Below are 21,190 nucleotides of genomic sequence, written 5' to 3'. Positions count from 1 at the left end.
GGGCACGTGTCTATTGCTGTATGTCTAAATTAACTAAATTAAACTAAATCACATGACTATTATGATCACAGGCAGAAACTATGAGGGGTCCATGGTAATTCAAAGTTTGGTGTGACAAGTACTGCTGGCACTATGCTGTATCTCTAAAGTAAACTAAACCAAGCTTGCAATTGCAGTCGTATAAAAATAGTTTCCTGGTAGGGTGGTTGTTTAATTTAGTTTAGAGATGCAGCATGGAAAGCGACCCTTCGCCCAACATGAGAAAGTGTCAAGACTCCGCTCTGGGCCACTTGGACAACAAAAACTCATATGTCAGGCTGTTATTCATTGACTACAGCTCAGCATTTAATATAATCATCTCCTCCAAGCTGGTTACCAAGCTCTCAGATCTGGGTCTCTGCGCATCCCTCTGCAATTGGATCCTCGACTTCCTCATCCACAGACCGTTGTCTGTCCTTATTGGTGGAAATGGGTCATCCTTGATAACAATCAGCACGGGAGCGCCTCAAGGCTGCGTGCTCAGCCCCCTGCTGTACTCACTCTATACTCATGACTGCGTAGCCGGTCATAGTGTGAACTCCATCATCAAGTTCGCCGACGACACCACTGTTGTGGGACAAATCACTGATGGTGACGAGTCAGAGTATAGAAGTGAGATCGACCGATTGACCAAATGGTGCCAGCACAATAACCTGGCCCTCAACACCAGCAAAACCAAGGAACTGATTGTGGACTTTGGAAGGAGTAGGATAGGGACCCACAATCCCGTTTATATCAACGTGGAAAGGGTCAAGAACTTCAAATTCCTGTGCGTGCATATTTCCGAAGATCTTTCCTGGTCCCAGCACACTGATGCAATTATAATGAAAGCACATCAGCGCCTCTACTTCCTGAGAAGATTACGGAGAGTAGGTATGTCAAAGAGGACTCTCTCGAACTTCTACAGATGCACAGCAGAGAGCATGCTGACAGGTTGCATCATGGCTTGGTTCGGCAACTTGAGCGTCCAGGAGCGGAAAAGAATGCAGAAATTTGTGACCACTGCCCAGTCCATCATCGGCTCTGTCCTCCCCACCATCGAGGGGGTCTATCGGAGTCGCTGCCTCAAAAAGGCTGCCTGCATCATCAAGGACCCACACCATCCTGGCCACACACTCATCTCCCCGCTGCCATCAGGTAGAAGGTACAGGAGCCTGAAATCTGCAACATCCAGGTTCAGGAACAGCTACTTCCCCACAGCCAGCAGGCTATTAAACTCGCCATCAAACAAACCCTGAACTATAACAGCCTATTGCACTTTATCTGTTTATTTATGTGTATATGTATGATCTATGCTATATAGACACACTGAACTGTTCTGTATTTATGCATACTCTATTCTGTTGTGCTGCAGCAAACAAGAATTTCATTGTCCTATCTGGGACACATGACAATAAACTCTCTTGACTTGACTAGCCTGAGGCTTTTTCACAGTGTAAGTCATGAGTGCAACTAAACTAAAATATATCTGTTGGATTCCTTTGATTTGAACCATTCTCACTGTACTTACCCAGATCTCAAAACAAAAATTAGACTGGCTGCATAGCCCGTCAAAATTAATTAAAGTTTCATTTCTTACAGAATGTTATTAGAGGTCAGTTATGTGCCAATATTGCAACAGTCAAGTCAGCAGGTTTTGAATTGGAGTTAAGTTGAAAAAAGACCAACACCTTAATTGTTAGAATATTCTTAGAACTTTTCAACTATACATGTGACAAATCACACAATGTATAGAACATATGTTGTCGGGAACAAGAATGTTTTCACAAGGAATTTAGTACAGATCCACCACTGATTTTCCGACAACTGATACTTTAATCCGGACATAATTATGGGAGGGCGCACGAAACACCCCCTGGAAGTCGCAAGATAGGAGGGAATACATCCCCCCCCAGGATCCCCCCCCCCCCCCCCCGAAAATGTGGCGCCTAGGCCGGTGAGAAGGTCGCCCAGCGCGGCTTTAAAGGCTGTGGAACTTGTCATCGCCCGCCGTGGGCTTTAACATCGGGAGAGGATGGAGAGCAGGGGAGAGAGAAGACTTAGCCTTCCATCACAGTGGGGAAGATGCTCACTGTGATGGATGTCCGCATGAATTGGGTTGGTTGTGTGTCTTGTAAAAGTTTCTTTTTGTTGTATGGCTGCAGAAAACAAAGTTCCTAACAGAAAAATAAAGTTAATTGATTGATTGATTGAAGGTCAATCTCGACCTCATCAGGACTTCCGCGGCCGATCGGCGGGTTGGATTTGCCCCCTGCGGCCAGATAACTTTGGAACTCTAGCCGGCCTGGGCCGCTAGATCTGTTCCCATAGCTGACTTCTGTGGCCGACTTTGAGGACAGTATCTCGGCTTCACGACGGCCGAGGCAGACCGTTCCGTTACCGTCGGACTCCTCTCGGAGGCCGTGACCTCTGTTGGTTTGGACAATTGGATAATCTGGCAAGGCTCTAGAAACAAGGGTGCTGGAAAATTGGTGGCCGGATGAGCAGCTGAAATCTCTGTTTAAAAGTGAAAATCTCAATTGCACTGTGATTCTGCAGTTTAAAATCAATAATACAAGAACAAACTGTTTCCCAGATCATGCAAGTTGGACACGGTGTTATGATTGATGAAGGCATCACACGTACAAAGGCGTTGCAGCTCATTAATATGGACTGGCTTAGGCCTAATTTATTTACTTTCCAAAATAGTATTGACACAATTTTACGAGTTAACCCATAATTTCCACGTGAGTTGGCACTGCGCAGTTTATACAGGAACTGAAAACCCCCCCAAAAAGGGAGCATTTCTCGAGAACATGGATTAGTAATGTTTTCGGGTCTGAACCCTTCTTCAGACTGATTGTAGTGGGGGAAGAAAGCTAGAAAAGAGGTGCAGGCGGGAACAGCTCGGCAAGTGATGGGTGGGTACTGGTGAGGGGGTGTTTAATTGACAAATGTGAGGACAAAGGTCAGAGATGGGAAGAAGATGGGGAGATAAGGAGAGAAGAAGTTGAGATGAAAAGGAGAGAAAAGAGTGTTAGGAGACAAGAGGAGTGAGAAGCAAAGCCAGAGGGGGGGATATAGGTGGAAAGGACAGGGAGGAAGTGTAGCAGGATAGTTGGAGAAATGGGTGTGACCTGTGGTGGGGCAATGCAAGGGAGGCTGGTAAAATGGGGGGGGGGGGGGGGGGGAGGGGGGGAGGTGTAAATTGGAGAGAATTCAATGTTCATACCATTTTATGTTATCCAAGCAGAATATGAGGTGCTGTTCCTCCAGTTGATGTGTGGCCTCACTCTGACAATGGAGGAGGCCCAGGGCAGAGAGATTGCCATAGGAATGGGAAGGGTTGTTACAATGGTTTGCATTGACTTCTCTAACTTCAAGTAGCCCTTGCTTTCCCTCTCTCTCCATCTCTTCCACTTCCTAGTTCTCCAACCAGGTCTGACTGTCTCCAACTACATTTTATCTCTGTTTGCTTTGTTGTTTCCTTCTCCCAGCTAACAATGATCTACTCTACATTTTCCTTGATATCATCCACTTTGTCCTGTTTTCACACCTTACACTTCCTTATCTATGTATCTCCCTCTCCCCTGACATCAGTTTGAAGAAGGGTCTCGACCCGAAATGTCACCCATACCTTCTCTCTAGAGATGCTGCCTGTCCCGCTGAGTTACTCCAGCATTTTGTGTCCACAATAGTTAGCAGCTAGGAGATGCAGCAGGCTGAGGCTGACCAAGTGCAAATATCTAGCAAAATGGTCGCCTATGCTACACTTAGTCTCGCCAATATAAATGAGGCCACATGGAGAGCACCGAATGAAAGGTTGGAGTAAGTGCATGCTTTGAAAAAATTGCCATTGTCTTTCCATTTTTTTTTTAGAAGGAGGAGTCTCTCTCCTGCCTTCTCTGTGAGAGAAACTACTCAGTTAACATGACCTCAATGGGAAGTTGTAGTTGCAGTTGTATAAGACATTGGTAAGGCCGCATTTAGAGTATTGTGTTCAGTTCTGGGCACCATGTTATATGAAATATGTTGTCAAGCTGGAAAGGGTTTAGAGAAGATTTACAAGGATGTTGCCAGGACTAGATGGTCTGAGCTATAGGGAGAGATTGAGTAGGCTGCGACATTATTCCTTGGAGTGCAGGAGGATGAGAGAAGATCTTCTAGAGGTGTATAAAATCAGGAGAGGAATAGATTGGGTAGATTCACAGTCTATTGCCCAGAGGAGGTGACTCGAGGACCAGAGGACACAGGTTTAAGGTGCAGGGGAAAAGATTTAATAGGAATCCCAATGTTTAAAAAACAGTTAGACAGGTACATGGATAGGACAGGTTTGGACCAAACACAGGCAGGTGGGACTAGTGCACCTGGGACATGTTGGCCGATGTGGGCAAGTTGGGCCGAAGGGCCTGTTTCCACACTGTATTGCTCTATGACTCTACAACATTCATGATCAGGATATTACTATTAAAAGAGTATAAATCCCTTGAAATGTTAAGTTATTCAAGGAGAGCCAGCATGGATTAGGTAACAGTAGGTAAGGCCTGATAACCCCAAATAATTTCTTTGAAGACAATTATGAGAGGCAAATGCAGGGTACACAGTCAGAACCTTTTTTCCTGGAAAATCAAATACTAGAGGGCAAAGTTTAAAAGAGATGTGCGGGGGCAGGTTTTTTACATAAAGAGTGGTGAGTACCTGGAACGTGCTGCCGGGGGTGGTGGTTGAGACAGATATGATAGTGGCATTTTATAGACTTTTGGATAGGCATGTGGATGCACAGGAAATGGAGGGATATGGATTATGTGCAGGTAGCTAAGAGTTAATTTTGCCGTCATGTTTGGCACAGACACTATGGGCCGAAGGGCCTGCTCTTGTGCTGTTGTATGCTATGTTCTCAGTGACTAAAGTAGTGGACAGTGGAATAAGAATGAATTTCTAGAAGGCAATAAATAAAGTCCATAAGTTCTGATGAAGAATTATCAACCTGAAACATTATCTATATTCTTTCTCCAAGGATGTCACTTGAATATTTTTAACATTTGCTTTTTTTATTTCAGATTTCCAACAACTGCAGCTTTCATTTTGTTTTCCATTCACTCTTAGCCAAACTGGAAGCTTGTGGAATCCTTATTAATAGTAAGATTAAAACGAGAACTTACCAGTTTGAAGTTTGATCTGTATTTTATGAGGAGTTACGATGAGGGATTACGTGAAGAACCCGTCCAGCACGCATGCGCGACATACTTCAAAGCAGTGGTGTGGAATCACAGGAAACACAATAATTGAAATAAACATAGTAAAGAAAAGGAGAACTAAAAATACCAGTTGATCTCTATAATTGAGGGTGGGAGCGGAGGGCACGTAATCCCTCATCGTAACTCCTCATAAAATACAGATCAAACTTCAAACTGGTAAGTTCTCGTTTAATCTTATTATTTTACTTTGGAGTCACGTGAGTGACTACGTGAAGATTTTAAAGCTCTGTGATTTCAAACCGTGTAACAGTTCATACTTCACTCGCTGCCGAAGTCATTCGAGGGAGGAAGTATGTTATCGTAATCAACCATGAATCTGTTTGTAAAACAATAATGGTGTTATTAACAATAACAAGACCAAAATGCTCCCCCTGGCTTAAATTATATATTTGCAGATTCTAATACTTTTTCTGCAAACGATACAGGTTCTGCCAGCGGCTTGTTATAAAAGTTTGGAACGTATACTCCCTAGACCACCCCGCTGTAACCAGGATGTGGTCCATAGGCACGTCCATCCTCTTAGTCACCGATGTGGATGCGGCCCTGGTGGAGTAAGATTTATACACGTTAGTATTTACTCCAGCAACTCCCAGTACCTGCTTGGGCCACTTGAGATAGTTTGGCTCGTCACCCGACCATGAGGTTTCTTGTGGCTGACCCATAAGGCTTTTTCTCTCCCTCAGGGATTTCTTATTGTGTCGATGTAGTTCAATAAGTGGGTCATGACACATAACCGTGGTTCAGGTGGGTATGCCCAGAATTCCATGACTGGACCTGATGTTCCTGGTCTGCTCTGTTTGACCAGCCCCTGAATGGTAAATGTGACACGGTCTGGTGTTATAACCATATTGTCCAATCGTAGTAGATGGAGGAACTGGACTCTTTGTGCTGAGACAAGGCCATCAGCATGACAGTCTTCAGGGTAGGCTGTTCCAGGTTGAGGGACCTGGCTGGTGACCATCCCCTAAGGTACGTCAGGACCACACTGACATCCCAGATTTGGGTGTACCTAGGTCTGGGGGATTAGAGTTGAATATGCCTCTCCTGAGTTTGATCACCAGTGGGTGGTACCCTATGGCCTGTTGTCCTGGTGCCTGAGTTAAGTAGGCTGACAGAGCACTTCTGGCTGTATTGATGGCGCAGTAGCCGAGTCCTTCATTGTGGTGAAGACCTGCCAGGAACTCCAGTACAGGTTTTGTTGTAGTTGAATATGTAGTTCCTGTATTTGAACAGTATCTTCCCACTTCTTGATGTTCGCCAAGTATGTTCCCTAGTGTATATGCGATGGGATGCTGTCATCGTGTCGATAGTGCTGTCTGACAATCCAGGCCCAGCAGTGGTCTTCCCAATTCTGCAACCCAGGCCCAGCAGTGGTTTTTTCAAATCTGCAACCCAGTAGTTTAATTTATCGTGGCATGGGTGGCTTATGCCTGAAACTGGGTGAGTTGATAAGTCTGGGCTACTGGGAAAATCATTAGGGTTTTAATGACCATGTCGAGGACCACTGGGAACCATGACTGTGGGTTTAGTCGGGTACTATCAAAATACCTGAAGCAGAGTCCATCTGTATTTTGTGTAGTACCTGACTGATGAGGCCGTAGTACCTGACTGATGAGGTAGAAAAGGGGAGAACATAGAGATTAGATTCCCCCCCCAGTTCAGCGGGAATGTATCCATTGCCGCTGCCTCAAAGTTTGGTTTCATGCGACATACATCGGTACGTGGTGATTCAATTGGAATACAAGGAAATCGATATCTGGTGTTCCATATTGCTTTGTATTTTCAGCAAATACTTTGGTTTAATATGTCTGTTTACAGTATTTAGCTCACCTGGTAGGTAAGTTGCTGATGGTCAAATATGTTTGACGACATACGGTTACCAATTGTTAAATAAATTGTCACATGATATCGATTTTATTCCGCCCAAGTGGTTTGGTATATGCCACCACTGTGATGTTGTTAATTTATAAACGAACATGCAAAATGGTGCACTACTGAACAATATGCTTTTACCAATAGAACGTACTCAATATTTCCAACTAGGTTTTATGCCCAGTGTCTATAGTGATGACGACTCCAGATTAGTCCATTTGCCACCATGTTCTGGGTATGGGTTATTTTATTTAAACACTAGCACCTTAGCTCTAATGGAAAGGTTCAAGTTAAGTAGCTGGTAATGCTGCTACTAATTCCCAATTACTCTTGCCACTTTGTTGAATGGTTGGTTGATTGTTACCATTAATTGTTACAGGTTGTGCCATACGCTGACTCTCCTTATGGCAATGTTATAGATGAGTGGGTAGAGTTAATTGAATACCAGATAGTCAATAGTTGTGGATGGTGTCAACGTAGATTTATCTGGATTGTATGACAGAGCCCAGGCTAAATAAGTTTTAGTAGCTAATGCTGCTGATTTAGCTATTTCCATGGATTTGTCTGTCGTTAATATCATAGAGACATGCCATGACGATATGTTCCTTAATAGTGTCAGGGCTGGTTTGAATATCTGGAAACAGTTTTGGCTCATATTAGCCATTGTCAATAATTTATACTGCCATAGTTACCCCATCCAGGTAAATTGTGGTATCTCCGAAAATCTTTTATGAATGGGTACTGAATAGTATGCATCTTTTAAGTCGATGTCTACCATAAAGTATCCTAGGAAATCCATGGTTAGCAGTTACAAGTTTCCATAAAGTGTGTATACCTGGTGAAAATACTCAAGTGGTTAAGTCAATGATGGTGCGACATTCACCATCTTTGGGTTTTTTGGTACCAAAGGTTCACATTAGACTTCTTTATGACCCCTTTGTATATCTTCTCCAGTTAGCTAGTCCCTCATGTTCTTTTTTTTAGTGGGAGGGTAGACCCCTTTGGGGTGCATGCTGAACTGGTGGCAAGTTTCTTAATTCAATTTTTATCCTTGAATACTTTTGGTATATAACTACCAAGTGTGATAGTTCTTCATGCTTCCAACCCAGGTGTGATTCCCCCCCCCCCCACCCCCCCCCCGTTAGTACAAACCCTTCACCTTTTATATGATGGTAGGAACGATACTTATCTGTCTTCACTGTTGTTTAGTGGTGTGTTCATTTCTTCGGTTTCTGGTTCCTTGTCTGTAGGGATGGTGTTGTTGGGGGGTGGCGCATTTTCCATGGGGCCCGCTCTGGACCCTGGCCTGAGAAGGCTTACGGGGGCTGGCATGCGGGCCCCGAGCTTTCACCAGTACCATTAAGTAGACACCTACTGATGGACGCGTGGAGATACTGCTGTCTGGTTTTGTGTGGTTTGCTCATTCCAGGCCCTGCCCTCTTGATGCCGAATATCTTGGACACTTTGTCCAGTTTTTTAGGCTTGGTTTGGTAACTTTGCCAGATAGCAGGATCTGTGGTTGTGAGGTCGGCGTTCTCACAGTCCTGTGAATTTTTTAGGTTGAGGGCAGGTTTTATGACTTCCTTCGAGAAGTTGCGGAGCATACTGTGAACAGTAGGGTCAGGTGTTTTGCCATACTACCCTGCCCCTCTGGAATGAGCATGCGAAAATGATAGCCGACGTCAGGGGTATCAAATGCAATTTAAGATATTTGGGTTTTTAAATGCCCTGCTCAATGTACCCCCCAATAATGGTGGGCCCCTTGAGTAAACGCAATTTTGGGGAGGCGTGATAAAATCCAACGCCTCACGACTACCTGTCTTGGAGAGGTTTTTTTTGTTGTTTTTTTTTGGAAAAAACGGGTAGTAAGCTGGCCGTCAGTTTAAAGGCCATCTCGCTCGTGGTGTAGCCACGTAGCGGCCACACCCAGCAGCTCTTCCTGATCCTGTACCGCAAGCATACTCTCGATGTTGTTCAGCCAGTGACCCCTCTTCTTGATCAGCCCAGCCCTGTTCGCCATCGATCCCTCGATAACTGGAGCGGGAGTGTTATGCTCCCTTGGCGAGCTTGCCCCAGCTCCCGAGGCAAGTCTCGCTGGAGATTTTTACTCTATGACCTTACTCTAGGCTTGGAGAACAGACACTTCCTTGCTCTCGGGCGGTAGTGCTCTTGAAGTACCGGTTCCATCTTCCGTGTCTGTCTCCAGCCCGAGGTTTGGTTGCTGACTTTGCTCTAGAGGCTGCCTGCCATTTTCGGGCGGCATTTCTGCGGTTCTCGGGCGGCGAGTCTCCTTGTCGGGAGTATGCAGGGGTTACCGGCCGGTTTTTGAGTTTCCCTCCAGTCCGCTGCTGTTGGTCAGACAGCTGTTAGCGGACTGGGCATCGGCTCAGTACCCTGACTGGACAGCAGCGTGTGCGGTCCAGGTGCCGCCTCTCCCCCCTCCACTGACGGAACGCTCCTTCCCTGGAGTCAAACGGGGGCCGCTTCCCTCTGTTCTGCTTTGCTCTCTCCAGTTTCCCCTGGAGCAACAAAGAGGAGCAAAGTTGTAAATTCGAACCTGTGGGTAAGTACTTACCTAACGGTCCATTCCTTCAGGCTTGTAGCGGGAGCGCTCGTACTCCCGTTTCGTCGCTATTGCATCTGCGTGAACGCTCATGTCGCGCATGCGTGCTGGACGGGTTCTTCACGTAGTCACTCGCGTGACTCCGAAGTAAAATTAATGGATGAAACCTACATTGGAACCCTTATTAATTCATACCGTTTATAATCTCCACTACGCATATTTGCATGCCACCCTTTACATGGTATTTCGGTACTACACAGCCATACACTAGCAAGGTCAGCCAGCTCGCTCTCTCTCACAAGCCAGCGGAGCTAGATGAGAATGGCTGGCTGTTTGAATGTTCCTGTTTGCCTATGGAGTAAAGAATAATCTTCATAATGTGTGTGTTGCTGTGGATCATTCATAAACAAGTAGCAATGTTACAACATTTTGAGATTTAAAAAATCAAGTCTGCAATTTATCCCATCAGATAAAGCATAAAAAAAGTTTAATTTGACACCTAATTCACTTTCATATCTCAAGTAATAAAAAAGTTATGTCCATTTTCATACTCGGAAATTAGCATCTTGTTCCCTATTGATTTTCTATGGACATAACAAAAAAGCTGTGATCATGGACAGTCAAAAGCCCATAACCTTCTTAAAAATTAAGAGAACTGAATGAAATGTTCAGTTATCATAGATTGAAGCATTCTGAAACAAATATAAAATAATCTTACTTGGATGACCTGAAATTAAAGCATATAATTAGTTAGTTACCCAATTGTAGCTAATTTCAAACTTCAATTACTAGATGTAAACATCTATCCATTTCTTAATAAATGATTAACATTTTTAAATAGCCTAAGTGTCAAAATAATATTCACAAATATTTCACCATAAAACATGATTTTTAAATCTCATTTACATCAATTTATAGGCCAAATGGAAGGAATTTAGTGTTCAATTGCTGTAAATTAAAGTCCATTTTAAATCGGCTTTCTAGTGGGTTCCTGTGAACGCGCTGGTTTAGATCGTTCACATTGCGCTGGATTTGTGCCCTTAAATGCCCAGAAAATTCTGCGGGATATAAAGAGACCCAAAATGAGCTACTCGCTATAGAAAACTTTATATACAGGGTTCTTAAGAAGGCCCTTTAATGTAAAAATAAGATACATACCTTTAATTGTTTGCTTTATAAAACCCTGGGGCTGCGAGAAGTTGCGGGTTGAGAGAGTGATTTTTAAACTACTATAACTATTATACAAGGCCATAAAAACTAATAATACCTTTTGCGACGGGGTCTTTCAGCGATTTTTCGTTAACGATTTACTAGGCTGAACATTTTCGATTGCAACAGCCTAGTAAAAATCACGTTTGAAACCCGCCCCCTCAAAACAGCGCCAAAATCACACACACGGCCTGGGGCAGATTCTCAGCAACGATTCAGGTAGGTTTTGTAACATACCTAACACAAGGGCCAAGTTATTGATCTGATCAGGGAGTTAGCTGAAGAGCAGGAAACCAAGAGTATGGTTAACGGTCGGGTACTTGTAGTGCCAGCAAAATCAGAAAGTGTGGGAGGAACTCAGGGGGTCAGGCAACATCTGTGGAGTAAATGGACAGATAACGTTTTGGGTCGGGAACCTTTTTCAGACAGTGGTGTGGAGGAGAAAGGTGGAAATGAGTGGTGGGGTGGGTCAAAGCCTGGCAAGTGCTAAGTGGATAAGCGATTTGCATCCATATATCCCTTTGTTATCACTTTTTCCACAGCCAACAATGAACCATTGTGGGCTCCACCTTTCCTTGGTCATAGGTGCCGGCTCTGATTTGTTCTGAACCACTTCATGCCTCTAGTTTCCCTCTCCCCTGACTCTGTCTGAAGAAGGGTCTCAACCCAAAACGTCTCCAACTCCTTATCTCCAGAGATGCTGCCTGACTCGCTGAGTATTTTATGTCAATCTTTGGTGTAAACCAGCATCAGCAGTTCCTTCGTGGACACAAGTGTTAGGTGGATACGGGTGAGGTTTTGTTGTGATTGACGGATGTGTGGAGTAAGTAGTGATAAAGGCTAGAGGTGAAAAGGAGACGAAGAGTGTCAGATGCGGGGAGAAGAGGAGTGAAAGGTGAAGCCAACGAGAGGGATATAAATGGAAGGGAACGGGGGGTGGGAGAGGTTTGAGCGGGGAGTAAAAGGAAAATGAGGGAGTCGTAAATGGGTTTCAAGTTTCAAGTTTCAAGTCAGATTTATTCGTCACGTGCACAATAAAGTTAAATGAAATGAACTTGCAGCAGTGGTACAATAAAAAAGAACACACAATACGCAATAAAAATTTAACACAAACGTTGAGTGTACGAAGGAGGGGAAAGGAGCATACACACAAGTTATAGGAGTAGAATAAGGGCATTCGGCCCATCGAGTCTACTCTGCTATTCATTCACGGCTGATCTCTGCCTCGTAATCCCATTTTCCTGCCTTCTCCCCGTAACCCTTGACTTGTTCTAATCAAAAATGTGCCTATCTCTTCCTTAAAAATATCCACTGACGGCCTCCACAGCTCTCTGTGGCAATGAGTTCCACAGATTAACTACCCTCTAAAGAAGTTCCTCTTTACCTCGTTTCTAAAAGAAGGCCCTTTAATTCTGAGGCTATGACCTCTGGTCCTAGATTCTCCCATCCTTTCCACATCCTCTCTATCTATATCTGTATCATTATTCTCTAAGTTTCAATGAGGTCCCCCCCTTTCACCTTCTAATCTCCAAAAGAAGGGTCTAGACCTGAAACGTCACACATTCCTTCTCCCCAGAGATGCTGGTAGGCGGCGCGACTCTGGTCAGCAGCGGCCTCTGCAGCCTGTCCGCGTTTTATTATTTTTTGTCTGTGTTTTTATGTAGTTTTTGTTATTTTATGTTGGGGGGTGTGGGTGTGGGGGGATGGGGATGGGGGGGGGGTGGGGAACTTTTGAATCTCTCCCTGCACTGGAGACCCGACCTTTTCTCGTCGGGTTTCCGTTGTCGTTGGGGCCGCAACGAGGAGCGGCCTCCAACGGGAAGAAGCCGGGGACTCTGGTGCCGACTCACCGTTGCCGTCGCGGAGCTGGCCGAGACCGGAGCGGGTGGAGCGGTGGAGGAGCGCTGCTGCTGCCGCTGCCGCTGCTGCTGCTGCTGCTGCTGCTGCTGCCGATGCCGCTGCTGCTGCTGAGTCGGAGGCTGCTACTGCGGGTCTGCGGACGGCGGCACCGGGAGCCCGCGGATCCCTGGAGGGAGACCGCTTTTCGGGGCTCCTGCAACGGCGAATTCTCCCGCCCGTGTTGCGGGGTTGAAGAGCTCCTGGAGCGGGGCCTGACACCACTGCCCCGCGCGGCTGGAATGGCCGCGGGACTTTGCGAGCGCACACCGGGGGCTCCAACACCAAGACCCGGTGTGCGACCTCGCACCACCCGGCGTGGCTTTAATGGCCGCGGGACAATCGCCATCGCCAGCCGGGGGCTTTGACTTTGACTCTGACATCGGGGGGGGGAGAGTGCAGTGGAGAGATAAGTTTTTTTTGGCCTTCCATCACAGCTATGTGATGGATGTTTATGTAAAATGTAATTATGTTGTGTCTGGGGTCTATTTGTGTGTAATGTATGGCTGCAGAAACGGCATTTCGTTTGGACCTCAAGGGGTCCAAATGACAATTAAATTGACTCTTGACTCTTGACTCTTGACTTGCTGCCTGTCCCGCTGAGTCACTCCAGCATTTTGTGTCTATTGTCAATCCTCATATTCCGCTTGGGTTGCTGGCAATCCAACAATATGAACATTGAATTCTCCAATGTCAAATAGTACCTCTTACCCCCTTCCCGCTGCACCCCACCCATTCTCCTTGTCCCGCTGAGTTACTCCAGCATGTTATGTCTATCTTTGGTATAAACCAGCTGTTCTTTAATTCTGCATGAATAAGTGGTATTTTGGGTCGGGACCCTTATCAGGCTGATTGTGTGGGGGTGGGGGGGAGGTGGAAAAGGTGGTGGGGGGGGGGGGGGGGGGAGGGGGGACGGGACAAACCCAGCCAGGCAGGTGAAGGGGGTGGAGGAGGGGTTTCATTGGCAGATCATTGGACAATTGCCAGAGATGAAAAGACAAAAGGCTGTGAGATAAGGAGATAAGATGCGTGAAATGTGAAGCCAGAGGAAAGAGTATGGGTAGAAGGGGAGTAGGTGAAAGTGGGCAGGATCGTAGTGAAAAAGGTGCATATCCACGTGAGACATAGGGAAGAGCTGGGCGGAGGTGTTGATGTGTTTGTTCATTATAGTCACCTAAAATTGGAGAATTCAATGTTCACACTATTGGGTAGTAAGATACCCTAGCGGAATGAGATACTGTTCCTCCAGGTTGTGTGTGGCCTCACTTTGACAATGAAGGAGGCCCAGAACAGAAAGTTCAATGTGGGAATGGGAATGGAAATGGTCGGCAACTGGAAAATCCAGCAGGCCTTGGCGGGCCGAGCACATGTTCAGCAAAACAACCGCCTAGTCTATGCTTGTTGTCTCCAATGTAAAGGAGATAGTTAAGAAGACATGTTAAGCAGTGCATAAGATAGCAACTGGTAGAGAAGTTTAAAACTGGAAAACTCCAGTTTAAATTCTGACGGAGATAAGTTGGATCCAGCTGCTGAAAAATGTATGAAATCTATTGATATGCTGACGGCTAAATATAAGGTGAAACTGTAAGAAGCCCCTCAATACAAGAGTAATGCGTAGGATAGGTAGTTCATCATGCTGCCTTAATAATGTTCTAATGGATTTTTGAATTGGCAAATGTACCAATTATAAATGACCTATCAACAATGAAAACTAATTCAATGTCTGCAGAAAGAAGTCTCATTAATTTACTTTCCACTTGTAGGATGTGTGTTCGCTGCTTGTCCAAGCCTGTCGACTTGTCCAGTTAAACCAGGAGCATCTGGTGAGCAAAATGTGCCAACTAATCCATCATTTGCTCAACCGCTTGCAGGTATGAACTTAAATAAAATGTTGAATTGGTATTAATAACTCTGTCAACCGATGAAGAGGAAACAGATCCGGTTCTGGTCCGGTGAATTCTCCTGGAAATGTTTGAACATGAATGTATGGCACAATATGAGTGTGACTCTGTGGTTGAATAATGGCCACCTGCTTGAAATACCTGTCACGTGGACATTTGCAACTTATCAGCCATCACCAAAGAGATTACAGTAAACAGTTTTATAAGAAGGCCATGGAAAGGGAGGCACAGAATCTGATGGCATTGGAATATGCATTCAGGACAATACTGTAAAACATAAATTCAGTGTTCCTATGTATTCAAATTGGAGATATAAGATCTGTAAATGTATGCGAGCTACTGGCCTTAATTGTGATCTTAGACTTTTATGTTCTGGAAGTCAAGGAGTAACTCATAAACTAAATTGGAATGAGAAAAGTCATTTCTACCATGTGGAGAGGCATTGAACACAAGAAGGTGGGCCGTTCAGCCCCTTAAGAGTGTTCCACCATACACGGTGGCGCAGTGGTAGAGTAGCTGCCTTCTAGAGCCAGAAACCCAGGTTCAATCCTGATTATGGGTGCTGTCTTTACGGAGTTTGTACGTTCTCCCTGTGACCTGCGTGCATTTTCCCAGGGTCAGTTTCCTACCACACTCCAAAGGTTTGTAGGTTAATTGGTTTGGTAAAACATGTCCCTAATTTGTGTAGAAAAGTGTGCGGGGATTGCTGGTTGGCGTGGACTCGGTGGGCCGAAGGGCCTGTTTCCATGCTGTACCTCTAAACTAAACTAAACTAAATTTTAGCTGTAGGAAGAAAAATTTTAGCTGCAGATGCTGGTTTAAACCGAAGATAGACACTTAATGCGGCCTGTCCTGCTGAGTTACTCCAGCATTTTGTGTCTAAATTATAGCTGTTCTGTATCTTGGCTTTAATTACTCGCTTTGTCTATGTTCATAATATCCCATTTCTAACAAACAATCATCAACGTCTGGCTTCTGGAGGAACAAAATTCATAACATTATCTATTGTGTGAAGAAGAGATTTCTGATGTCACTAGAATGTAAATGGACAAGCTCTGATATGTAAGCATCTGATTTCTAGACAAGGTCTGAAATAGGGTTCCGACCCGAAACGTCTTTCTCTCCAGAGATGCTGCCTGGCCTGCTGAGTTACTCTAGCACTTTGTGTCAATCTTTGGTATAAACCAACGTCTGCAGTTCATTCCTACACCTGATTTTTAAGCAACCCCCCCCACCACCAGAAGAAATGGTTTATCTCTTTGAAAGGGGAACTGTTCTTTGTAATACATTAATCAGCTAAAGGGCCTGTCCACTTGGGCGTCATTTGCACGTCATTTACATGACATCCCCAGGATTATGGGTTTCACAATATCATCGCGCGCCACCTGCATGACTCGCAAATTACGCCCAAGTGGGACAGGCCCTATAAGGACTTTAAGTTGATGACCCTTTAAGTTTATGTTCTGACGGGAATACATCTTTAGAAATATCCAAAAGAATATAGACACAAAATGCTGGAATAACTTTGCGGGACAGCAGCATCTCTGGAGAGATGGAACGGGTGATGTTTCAGGCCGAGACCCTTCTTCAGACCAAGAGGGAGTCGAGAGTCGGAAGGCTGTGTGAAAACGACAGATCTAAGCAGATGCTGATAAGGAAATGTAGAATGGTTCATTGTTAGCTGAGGGGAATATGACAAGTCAAGTCAAGTCAAGTTTATTTGTCACATACACATGCGAGATGTGCAGTGAAATTAAAGTGGCAATGCTCGCGGACTTTTGTGCAAAAGACAAACAACAAAACAACCAAACAAATTATAAACACAATCATAACACACATATTCTTTTACATAATAAATGATGGAAGGAAAAACGTTCAGTAGAGTTAGTCCCTGGTGAGATAGGCGTTTACAGTCCGAATGGCCTCTGGGAAGAAACTCCTTCTCAACCTCTCAGTTCTCACTGCATGGCCACGGAGGCATTTGCCTGACCGTAGCAGCTGGAACAGTCCGTTGCAGGGGTGGAAGGGGTCTCCCATGATTTTGTTTGCTCTGGAGTTGCACCTCCTGTTGTATAGTTCCTGCAGGGGGGTGAGTGAAGTTCCCATAGTGCGTTCGGCCGAACGCACTACTCTCTGCAGAGCCTTCTTGTCCTTGGCAGAGCAATTCCCAAACCAGATGGTAATGTTCCCGGACAAGATGCTTTCCACCGTCGCTGCGTAGAAGCACTGGAGGATCCTCAGAGACACTCTGAATTTCCTCAATTGCCTGAGGTGGTACAGGCGCTGCCTTGCCTTACTCACGAGTGCTGAGGCGTGTGATGCCCATGTCATATCCTCAGAGATATTTAATCAGTAATATTTAATCGGAGAACTAGGACGGGGGAGGGACAGAGAGAGGAAAAGCCTCCTCCCTCAACTCTGTCCAGGGACCCCGTCAGTCCTTTCAGGTTAGGCAGAGGTTCACGCATCTCCTCCAACCTCATCTACTGCATCCGATGTTCCAGATGTGGACACTCATAAATCGGCTTGACCAAACGTACACTGGGCGATCGTTTCGCTCAGTCTGCCTGAACCTACCTGATCTCCCGATTGCTAAACACTTTAATTCTCCTTCCCATTCCCACACAGACCTTTCTGTCCTAGTTCTCCTCCATTGTCAGAGTGAAGCTAAACGCTATTTGGAGGAACAGCATCTCATATTTCGCCTGGGTAGATTACAGTCCAGTGGTATGAATATTGATATCTCTAACTTCAGGAAGCCCCGACATTCCCTCTCTCTCTATCCCTCCGCCACCCAAGTCGCACTAGCTTCTCCTTTTCACCTAACAAACGGGGTCAAGGAAAGAGCATTCACGTCGCGGCCCTGTTTCCGCCAATCTTTCCATCACCACACACAAGATGCACAAGAAGCGACAAGACAGACACCATTGTGTACAGATGCCGAGAAGTGTGTTCAGCTCTGGCTGAACAACTTCTAATCTTGTGTGTGGACTCGATAAGAAGCAGACCTAACAAACAGCTAACAATGGCCTTTTTCGTTACTTTTTTGCATATCTCTCGTTCATTATTCTTTATCTCTCTACATTATCACCTATATCTTCCAGTTCCCTTATCTCTAACCTGAAGAAGGGTCTCCCCCTGAAACGCCACCCATTCCTTCTCTCCAGAGATGCTGCCTGTCCCGCTGAGTTACTCCAGCTTTTTGTGCCTCTCTATGGTTACGAAGGTAGGGAAATCAATGTTCATACCGCTGGGTTGTAAGCTGCCCAAGCAAAATATGAGATGATGTTCCACCAATTTGTGTGTGACCTCACTCTGACAGTAGAGGAGGCCCAGGACAGAAAGGTAAGGATGAGAGTGGGAGGGGGAGTTCAAGTGTTTAGCAACCGGGAGATTACGTAGGCCTAGGCCAACTGAGTGGAGGTGTTCATTGGAACGATCGCCGAGCCTGTGTTTGGTCTCGCCAATATATAGGAGTCCACATCTTGAACAGCGGACACAGTAGATATGCAATCTCTTTTTATAATGCGACCCCCTTTAGTTCTTGCATTATTCCAATATTATGGCACTGCACTCCCTCCATGGCCAATATTTCTTTACTGAGGATGCAGTACCCAGTACGGGGTGGAAAATTGCAACCTTCACCAGGTTCGCCCCGTTTTGACTAATGCAATCAACTCGACGTGCACAAACGGAAGATCAAATAGAACAAGTTGTCCAACAACTTTAGGCTGTGCACGCCACACGAAAGAAGAAGAAGTACCCAGTACCATTGCAAATGTGGTCGAAGAATCAGCTTTGCACGTTTGTAGCGTAGCTTTCTCCCAGAAGCAAGGAGTAGCACAAACCTTTTTAATGATATCTTGAACTTAATGAATTCTGTACACGGACCCCACGATCTTTCTGCTATTCAGCAATTCTCAAGCCTCTTTCAATTATAAATTACTCTAATCCATCTTTAGGTTTGAAGTGGGTGACCTCAGATTTCTTCATATCATATCACCTTCCATCTGCCATAATTTTACTTGATCCATCAATATCCTTTCCTTGCAACCGTATATTTGTTGATCTGCTTGCTTGCAGTGACATTTAACTTTGATGTGTGGTTCGGTATTAAATACAATGAAAATTGGAATCCCCTCACTAAATCTGGGGATGAAAGCAGCCATCACATTATGCCACCGTTTTCTAACTCCTAATCTGTTCGCAGCGTAGGCCAGCGGGTTGTCTCCACTTCAAAATGCTCTCAATTTTGAGACCATCTCACATGTGGAACTTTATTGATTGCCTCCTGAAACTTCATGGCGGCATGGTGGCCGACTGGTAGAGTTGATGCCTTACAGCGCCAGAGACCCGGGTTCGATCTTGACTACGGCTGCTGTCTGCTTTCTCCCCGTGACCTGCATGGGTTTTCTCCGGGAGCTTTGGTTTTCTCCCACACTCTAAAGACGTACTGGATTTTAGGGGTAATTGGCTTGGTAAAAATTGTAAATTGTCCCTAGTGTGTGTGGGATAGTGCTAGTCTACAGGGTGATCGCTGGTCGGCACAGACTCTGTGGGCCGAAGGGCCTGTTTCTGCACTGTATCTCTAAACTAAACTAAACAAAATATGAATAACATCCATAGACTCGTTCCTTGTCCACCATAATAGTAATCACCACAAGAAGAACAACTCAGTTAGTTCGACATAAGCTGCCTTTACAGCTCAAAGGTTACTGGTCATATTTTTCCAAGTAGTAATGATAAATAGAGGTCACCAAATTAGGATTATCCCCCAAGATCAAACTGAGAAACCAACTTGTTGAACTAAGAAAATGCATATGCTGGTTTACAAAAAGGACATAAAGTGTTGGGGTAACTCAGCAGGACAGGCAGTGTCTCTAGAGAACAGGTGACATTTTTGGTTGAGACCCTCCTTCAGGACCAACTTTAGTGTTAGTGGTTGTTAAGACTTAATATTCAAGAAAGAATGGAAGAAGAACAATCTTTAATAACAGGGGGGCATGGTAGCACAGCGGTAGAGTTGCTGCCTTACTGCGCCAGAGACCCGGGTTCCATCCTGACCATGGGTGCTGTCTATACGGAGTCTTCACTTGACCTGCATGGGTTTTCTCCGGGTTCTCCTGTTTCCTCCCACACTCTGAAGACAGACAGATTTGTAGGTTAATTGGCTTGATAGAATTGTAAATTGTCCCTAGTGTGTGTTGGATTGTATAAAATGTGCAGGGATCGCTGGTCGGCGCAGACTTGGTGGGCCGAAGGGCTTGTTTCCGCGCTGTATCTCGAAACTAAACTGAACTTGTATTTAACGAATTCTGCACACGGATCCCAAGATCTATCTACGATTCAGCAGTTTTCTGCTGTAAATAGTAAATAGGATAATTATGGAGTAGGTGTATCTCTTTCGGGAAACTATCATTTGTGTAATGGATAATGGATGTGTGTAATGGATGGTAGTTTACACCCCAGCGGTATGAATATTGACCTCCACTTTCAGGTAGTCCTTGCTTTCTCCCTCTTTCCTCTTCCCTACCCAGCTCTTCCACGGCCCACTGTCTCCGCCTCTTGCTTTCTTCTTCCTGCCCTCCCCCGCCCCCACATCAGTCTGAAGAAGGGTCTCGACCCGAAACGTCACCTATTCCTTCGCTCCATAGATGCTGCCTCACCCGCTGAGTTTCTCCAGCACTTTTGTCTACCTTTGTGTGTAACACGGATGGTCAGCTATTTTCATTTGAGGCCGAATATTGGCCAAGATGTGAGATGTATGGTTGTTCTTCTCTCAGGTAACAGTGGATGAACAGAGCTTGGAATTACTCCTCTCCTACTGCATCCGAGCCCTACAGCAGTGCAACTCCTGGACTCATGTTGAAATACTGCAGGCGGTGGCTGCTCTCGTCTACGGCAATGGGCCACGCTGCCAGAAGGTATGTTCGTGCTTTTGAATTAGGATCAAAGATATGTTGCAGATCTCCTGTTATGTTTAAGGTGGTGTAAAGGAGATCTATCTGGATGAGGGAAATTGCAGGCGAGTATCCTGATCTGTTGAATGTGTATAAAGTCATCGTCATGCAGTGGCACAGAAGTGGAGTCATAGAGTCATACGGGGTGGAAACAGGCCCTTCAGCCCAATATGCCCACTCTGGCCAACATGTCCCCATCACACTAGTCCCCCCTGCCAGCATTTGGCCTATATCCCTCCAAATCTGTCCTATCTATGTACCTGTCTAACTGTGTTTTAAATGTTGTGATGGTCCCTGCCTCAACTACCTTATCTAGCAGCTTGTTCCATACTGCAACCACCCTTTGTGTGGAAAAAGTTACCCCTCAGATTCCTATTAAATCTTTTCCCCTTCACCTTAAACCTACGTCTTCTAGCCCTCGATTCACCTACTCCGGGCAAGAGACTCTGTGTATCTACCCAATCTATTCCTCTCATGATTTTTTACACCTCTATAAGATCACCCCTCAGCCAC

The 21,190-nt window shown here is 45.3% G+C and overlaps 1 protein-coding gene across 2 annotated transcripts in view; it reads left to right on the top strand.

The window, feature by feature from the left end:
* heatr6 (HEAT repeat containing 6) overlaps positions 1-21,190 on the top strand; it is a 132,038-nt gene that overhangs the window by 26,673 nt on the left and 84,175 nt on the right. For both annotated transcript variants that reach the window (XM_055657517.1, XM_055657518.1), the window contains exons 2-3: positions 14,580-14,687; positions 20,501-20,641. In XM_055657517.1, the coding sequence (XP_055513492.1) occupies positions 14,580-14,687; positions 20,501-20,641 (249 nt within the window). The remainder of the gene's footprint in view (positions 1-14,579; positions 14,688-20,500; positions 20,642-21,190) is intronic.

Source organism: Leucoraja erinacea, chromosome 28 (assembly GCF_028641065.1).
Source record: "Leucoraja erinacea ecotype New England chromosome 28, Leri_hhj_1, whole genome shotgun sequence".
NCBI classification, from domain to species: Eukaryota; Metazoa; Chordata; class Chondrichthyes; order Rajiformes; family Rajidae; genus Leucoraja; species Leucoraja erinaceus.
This window is presented reverse-complemented; position numbering and strand designations above follow the sequence as displayed.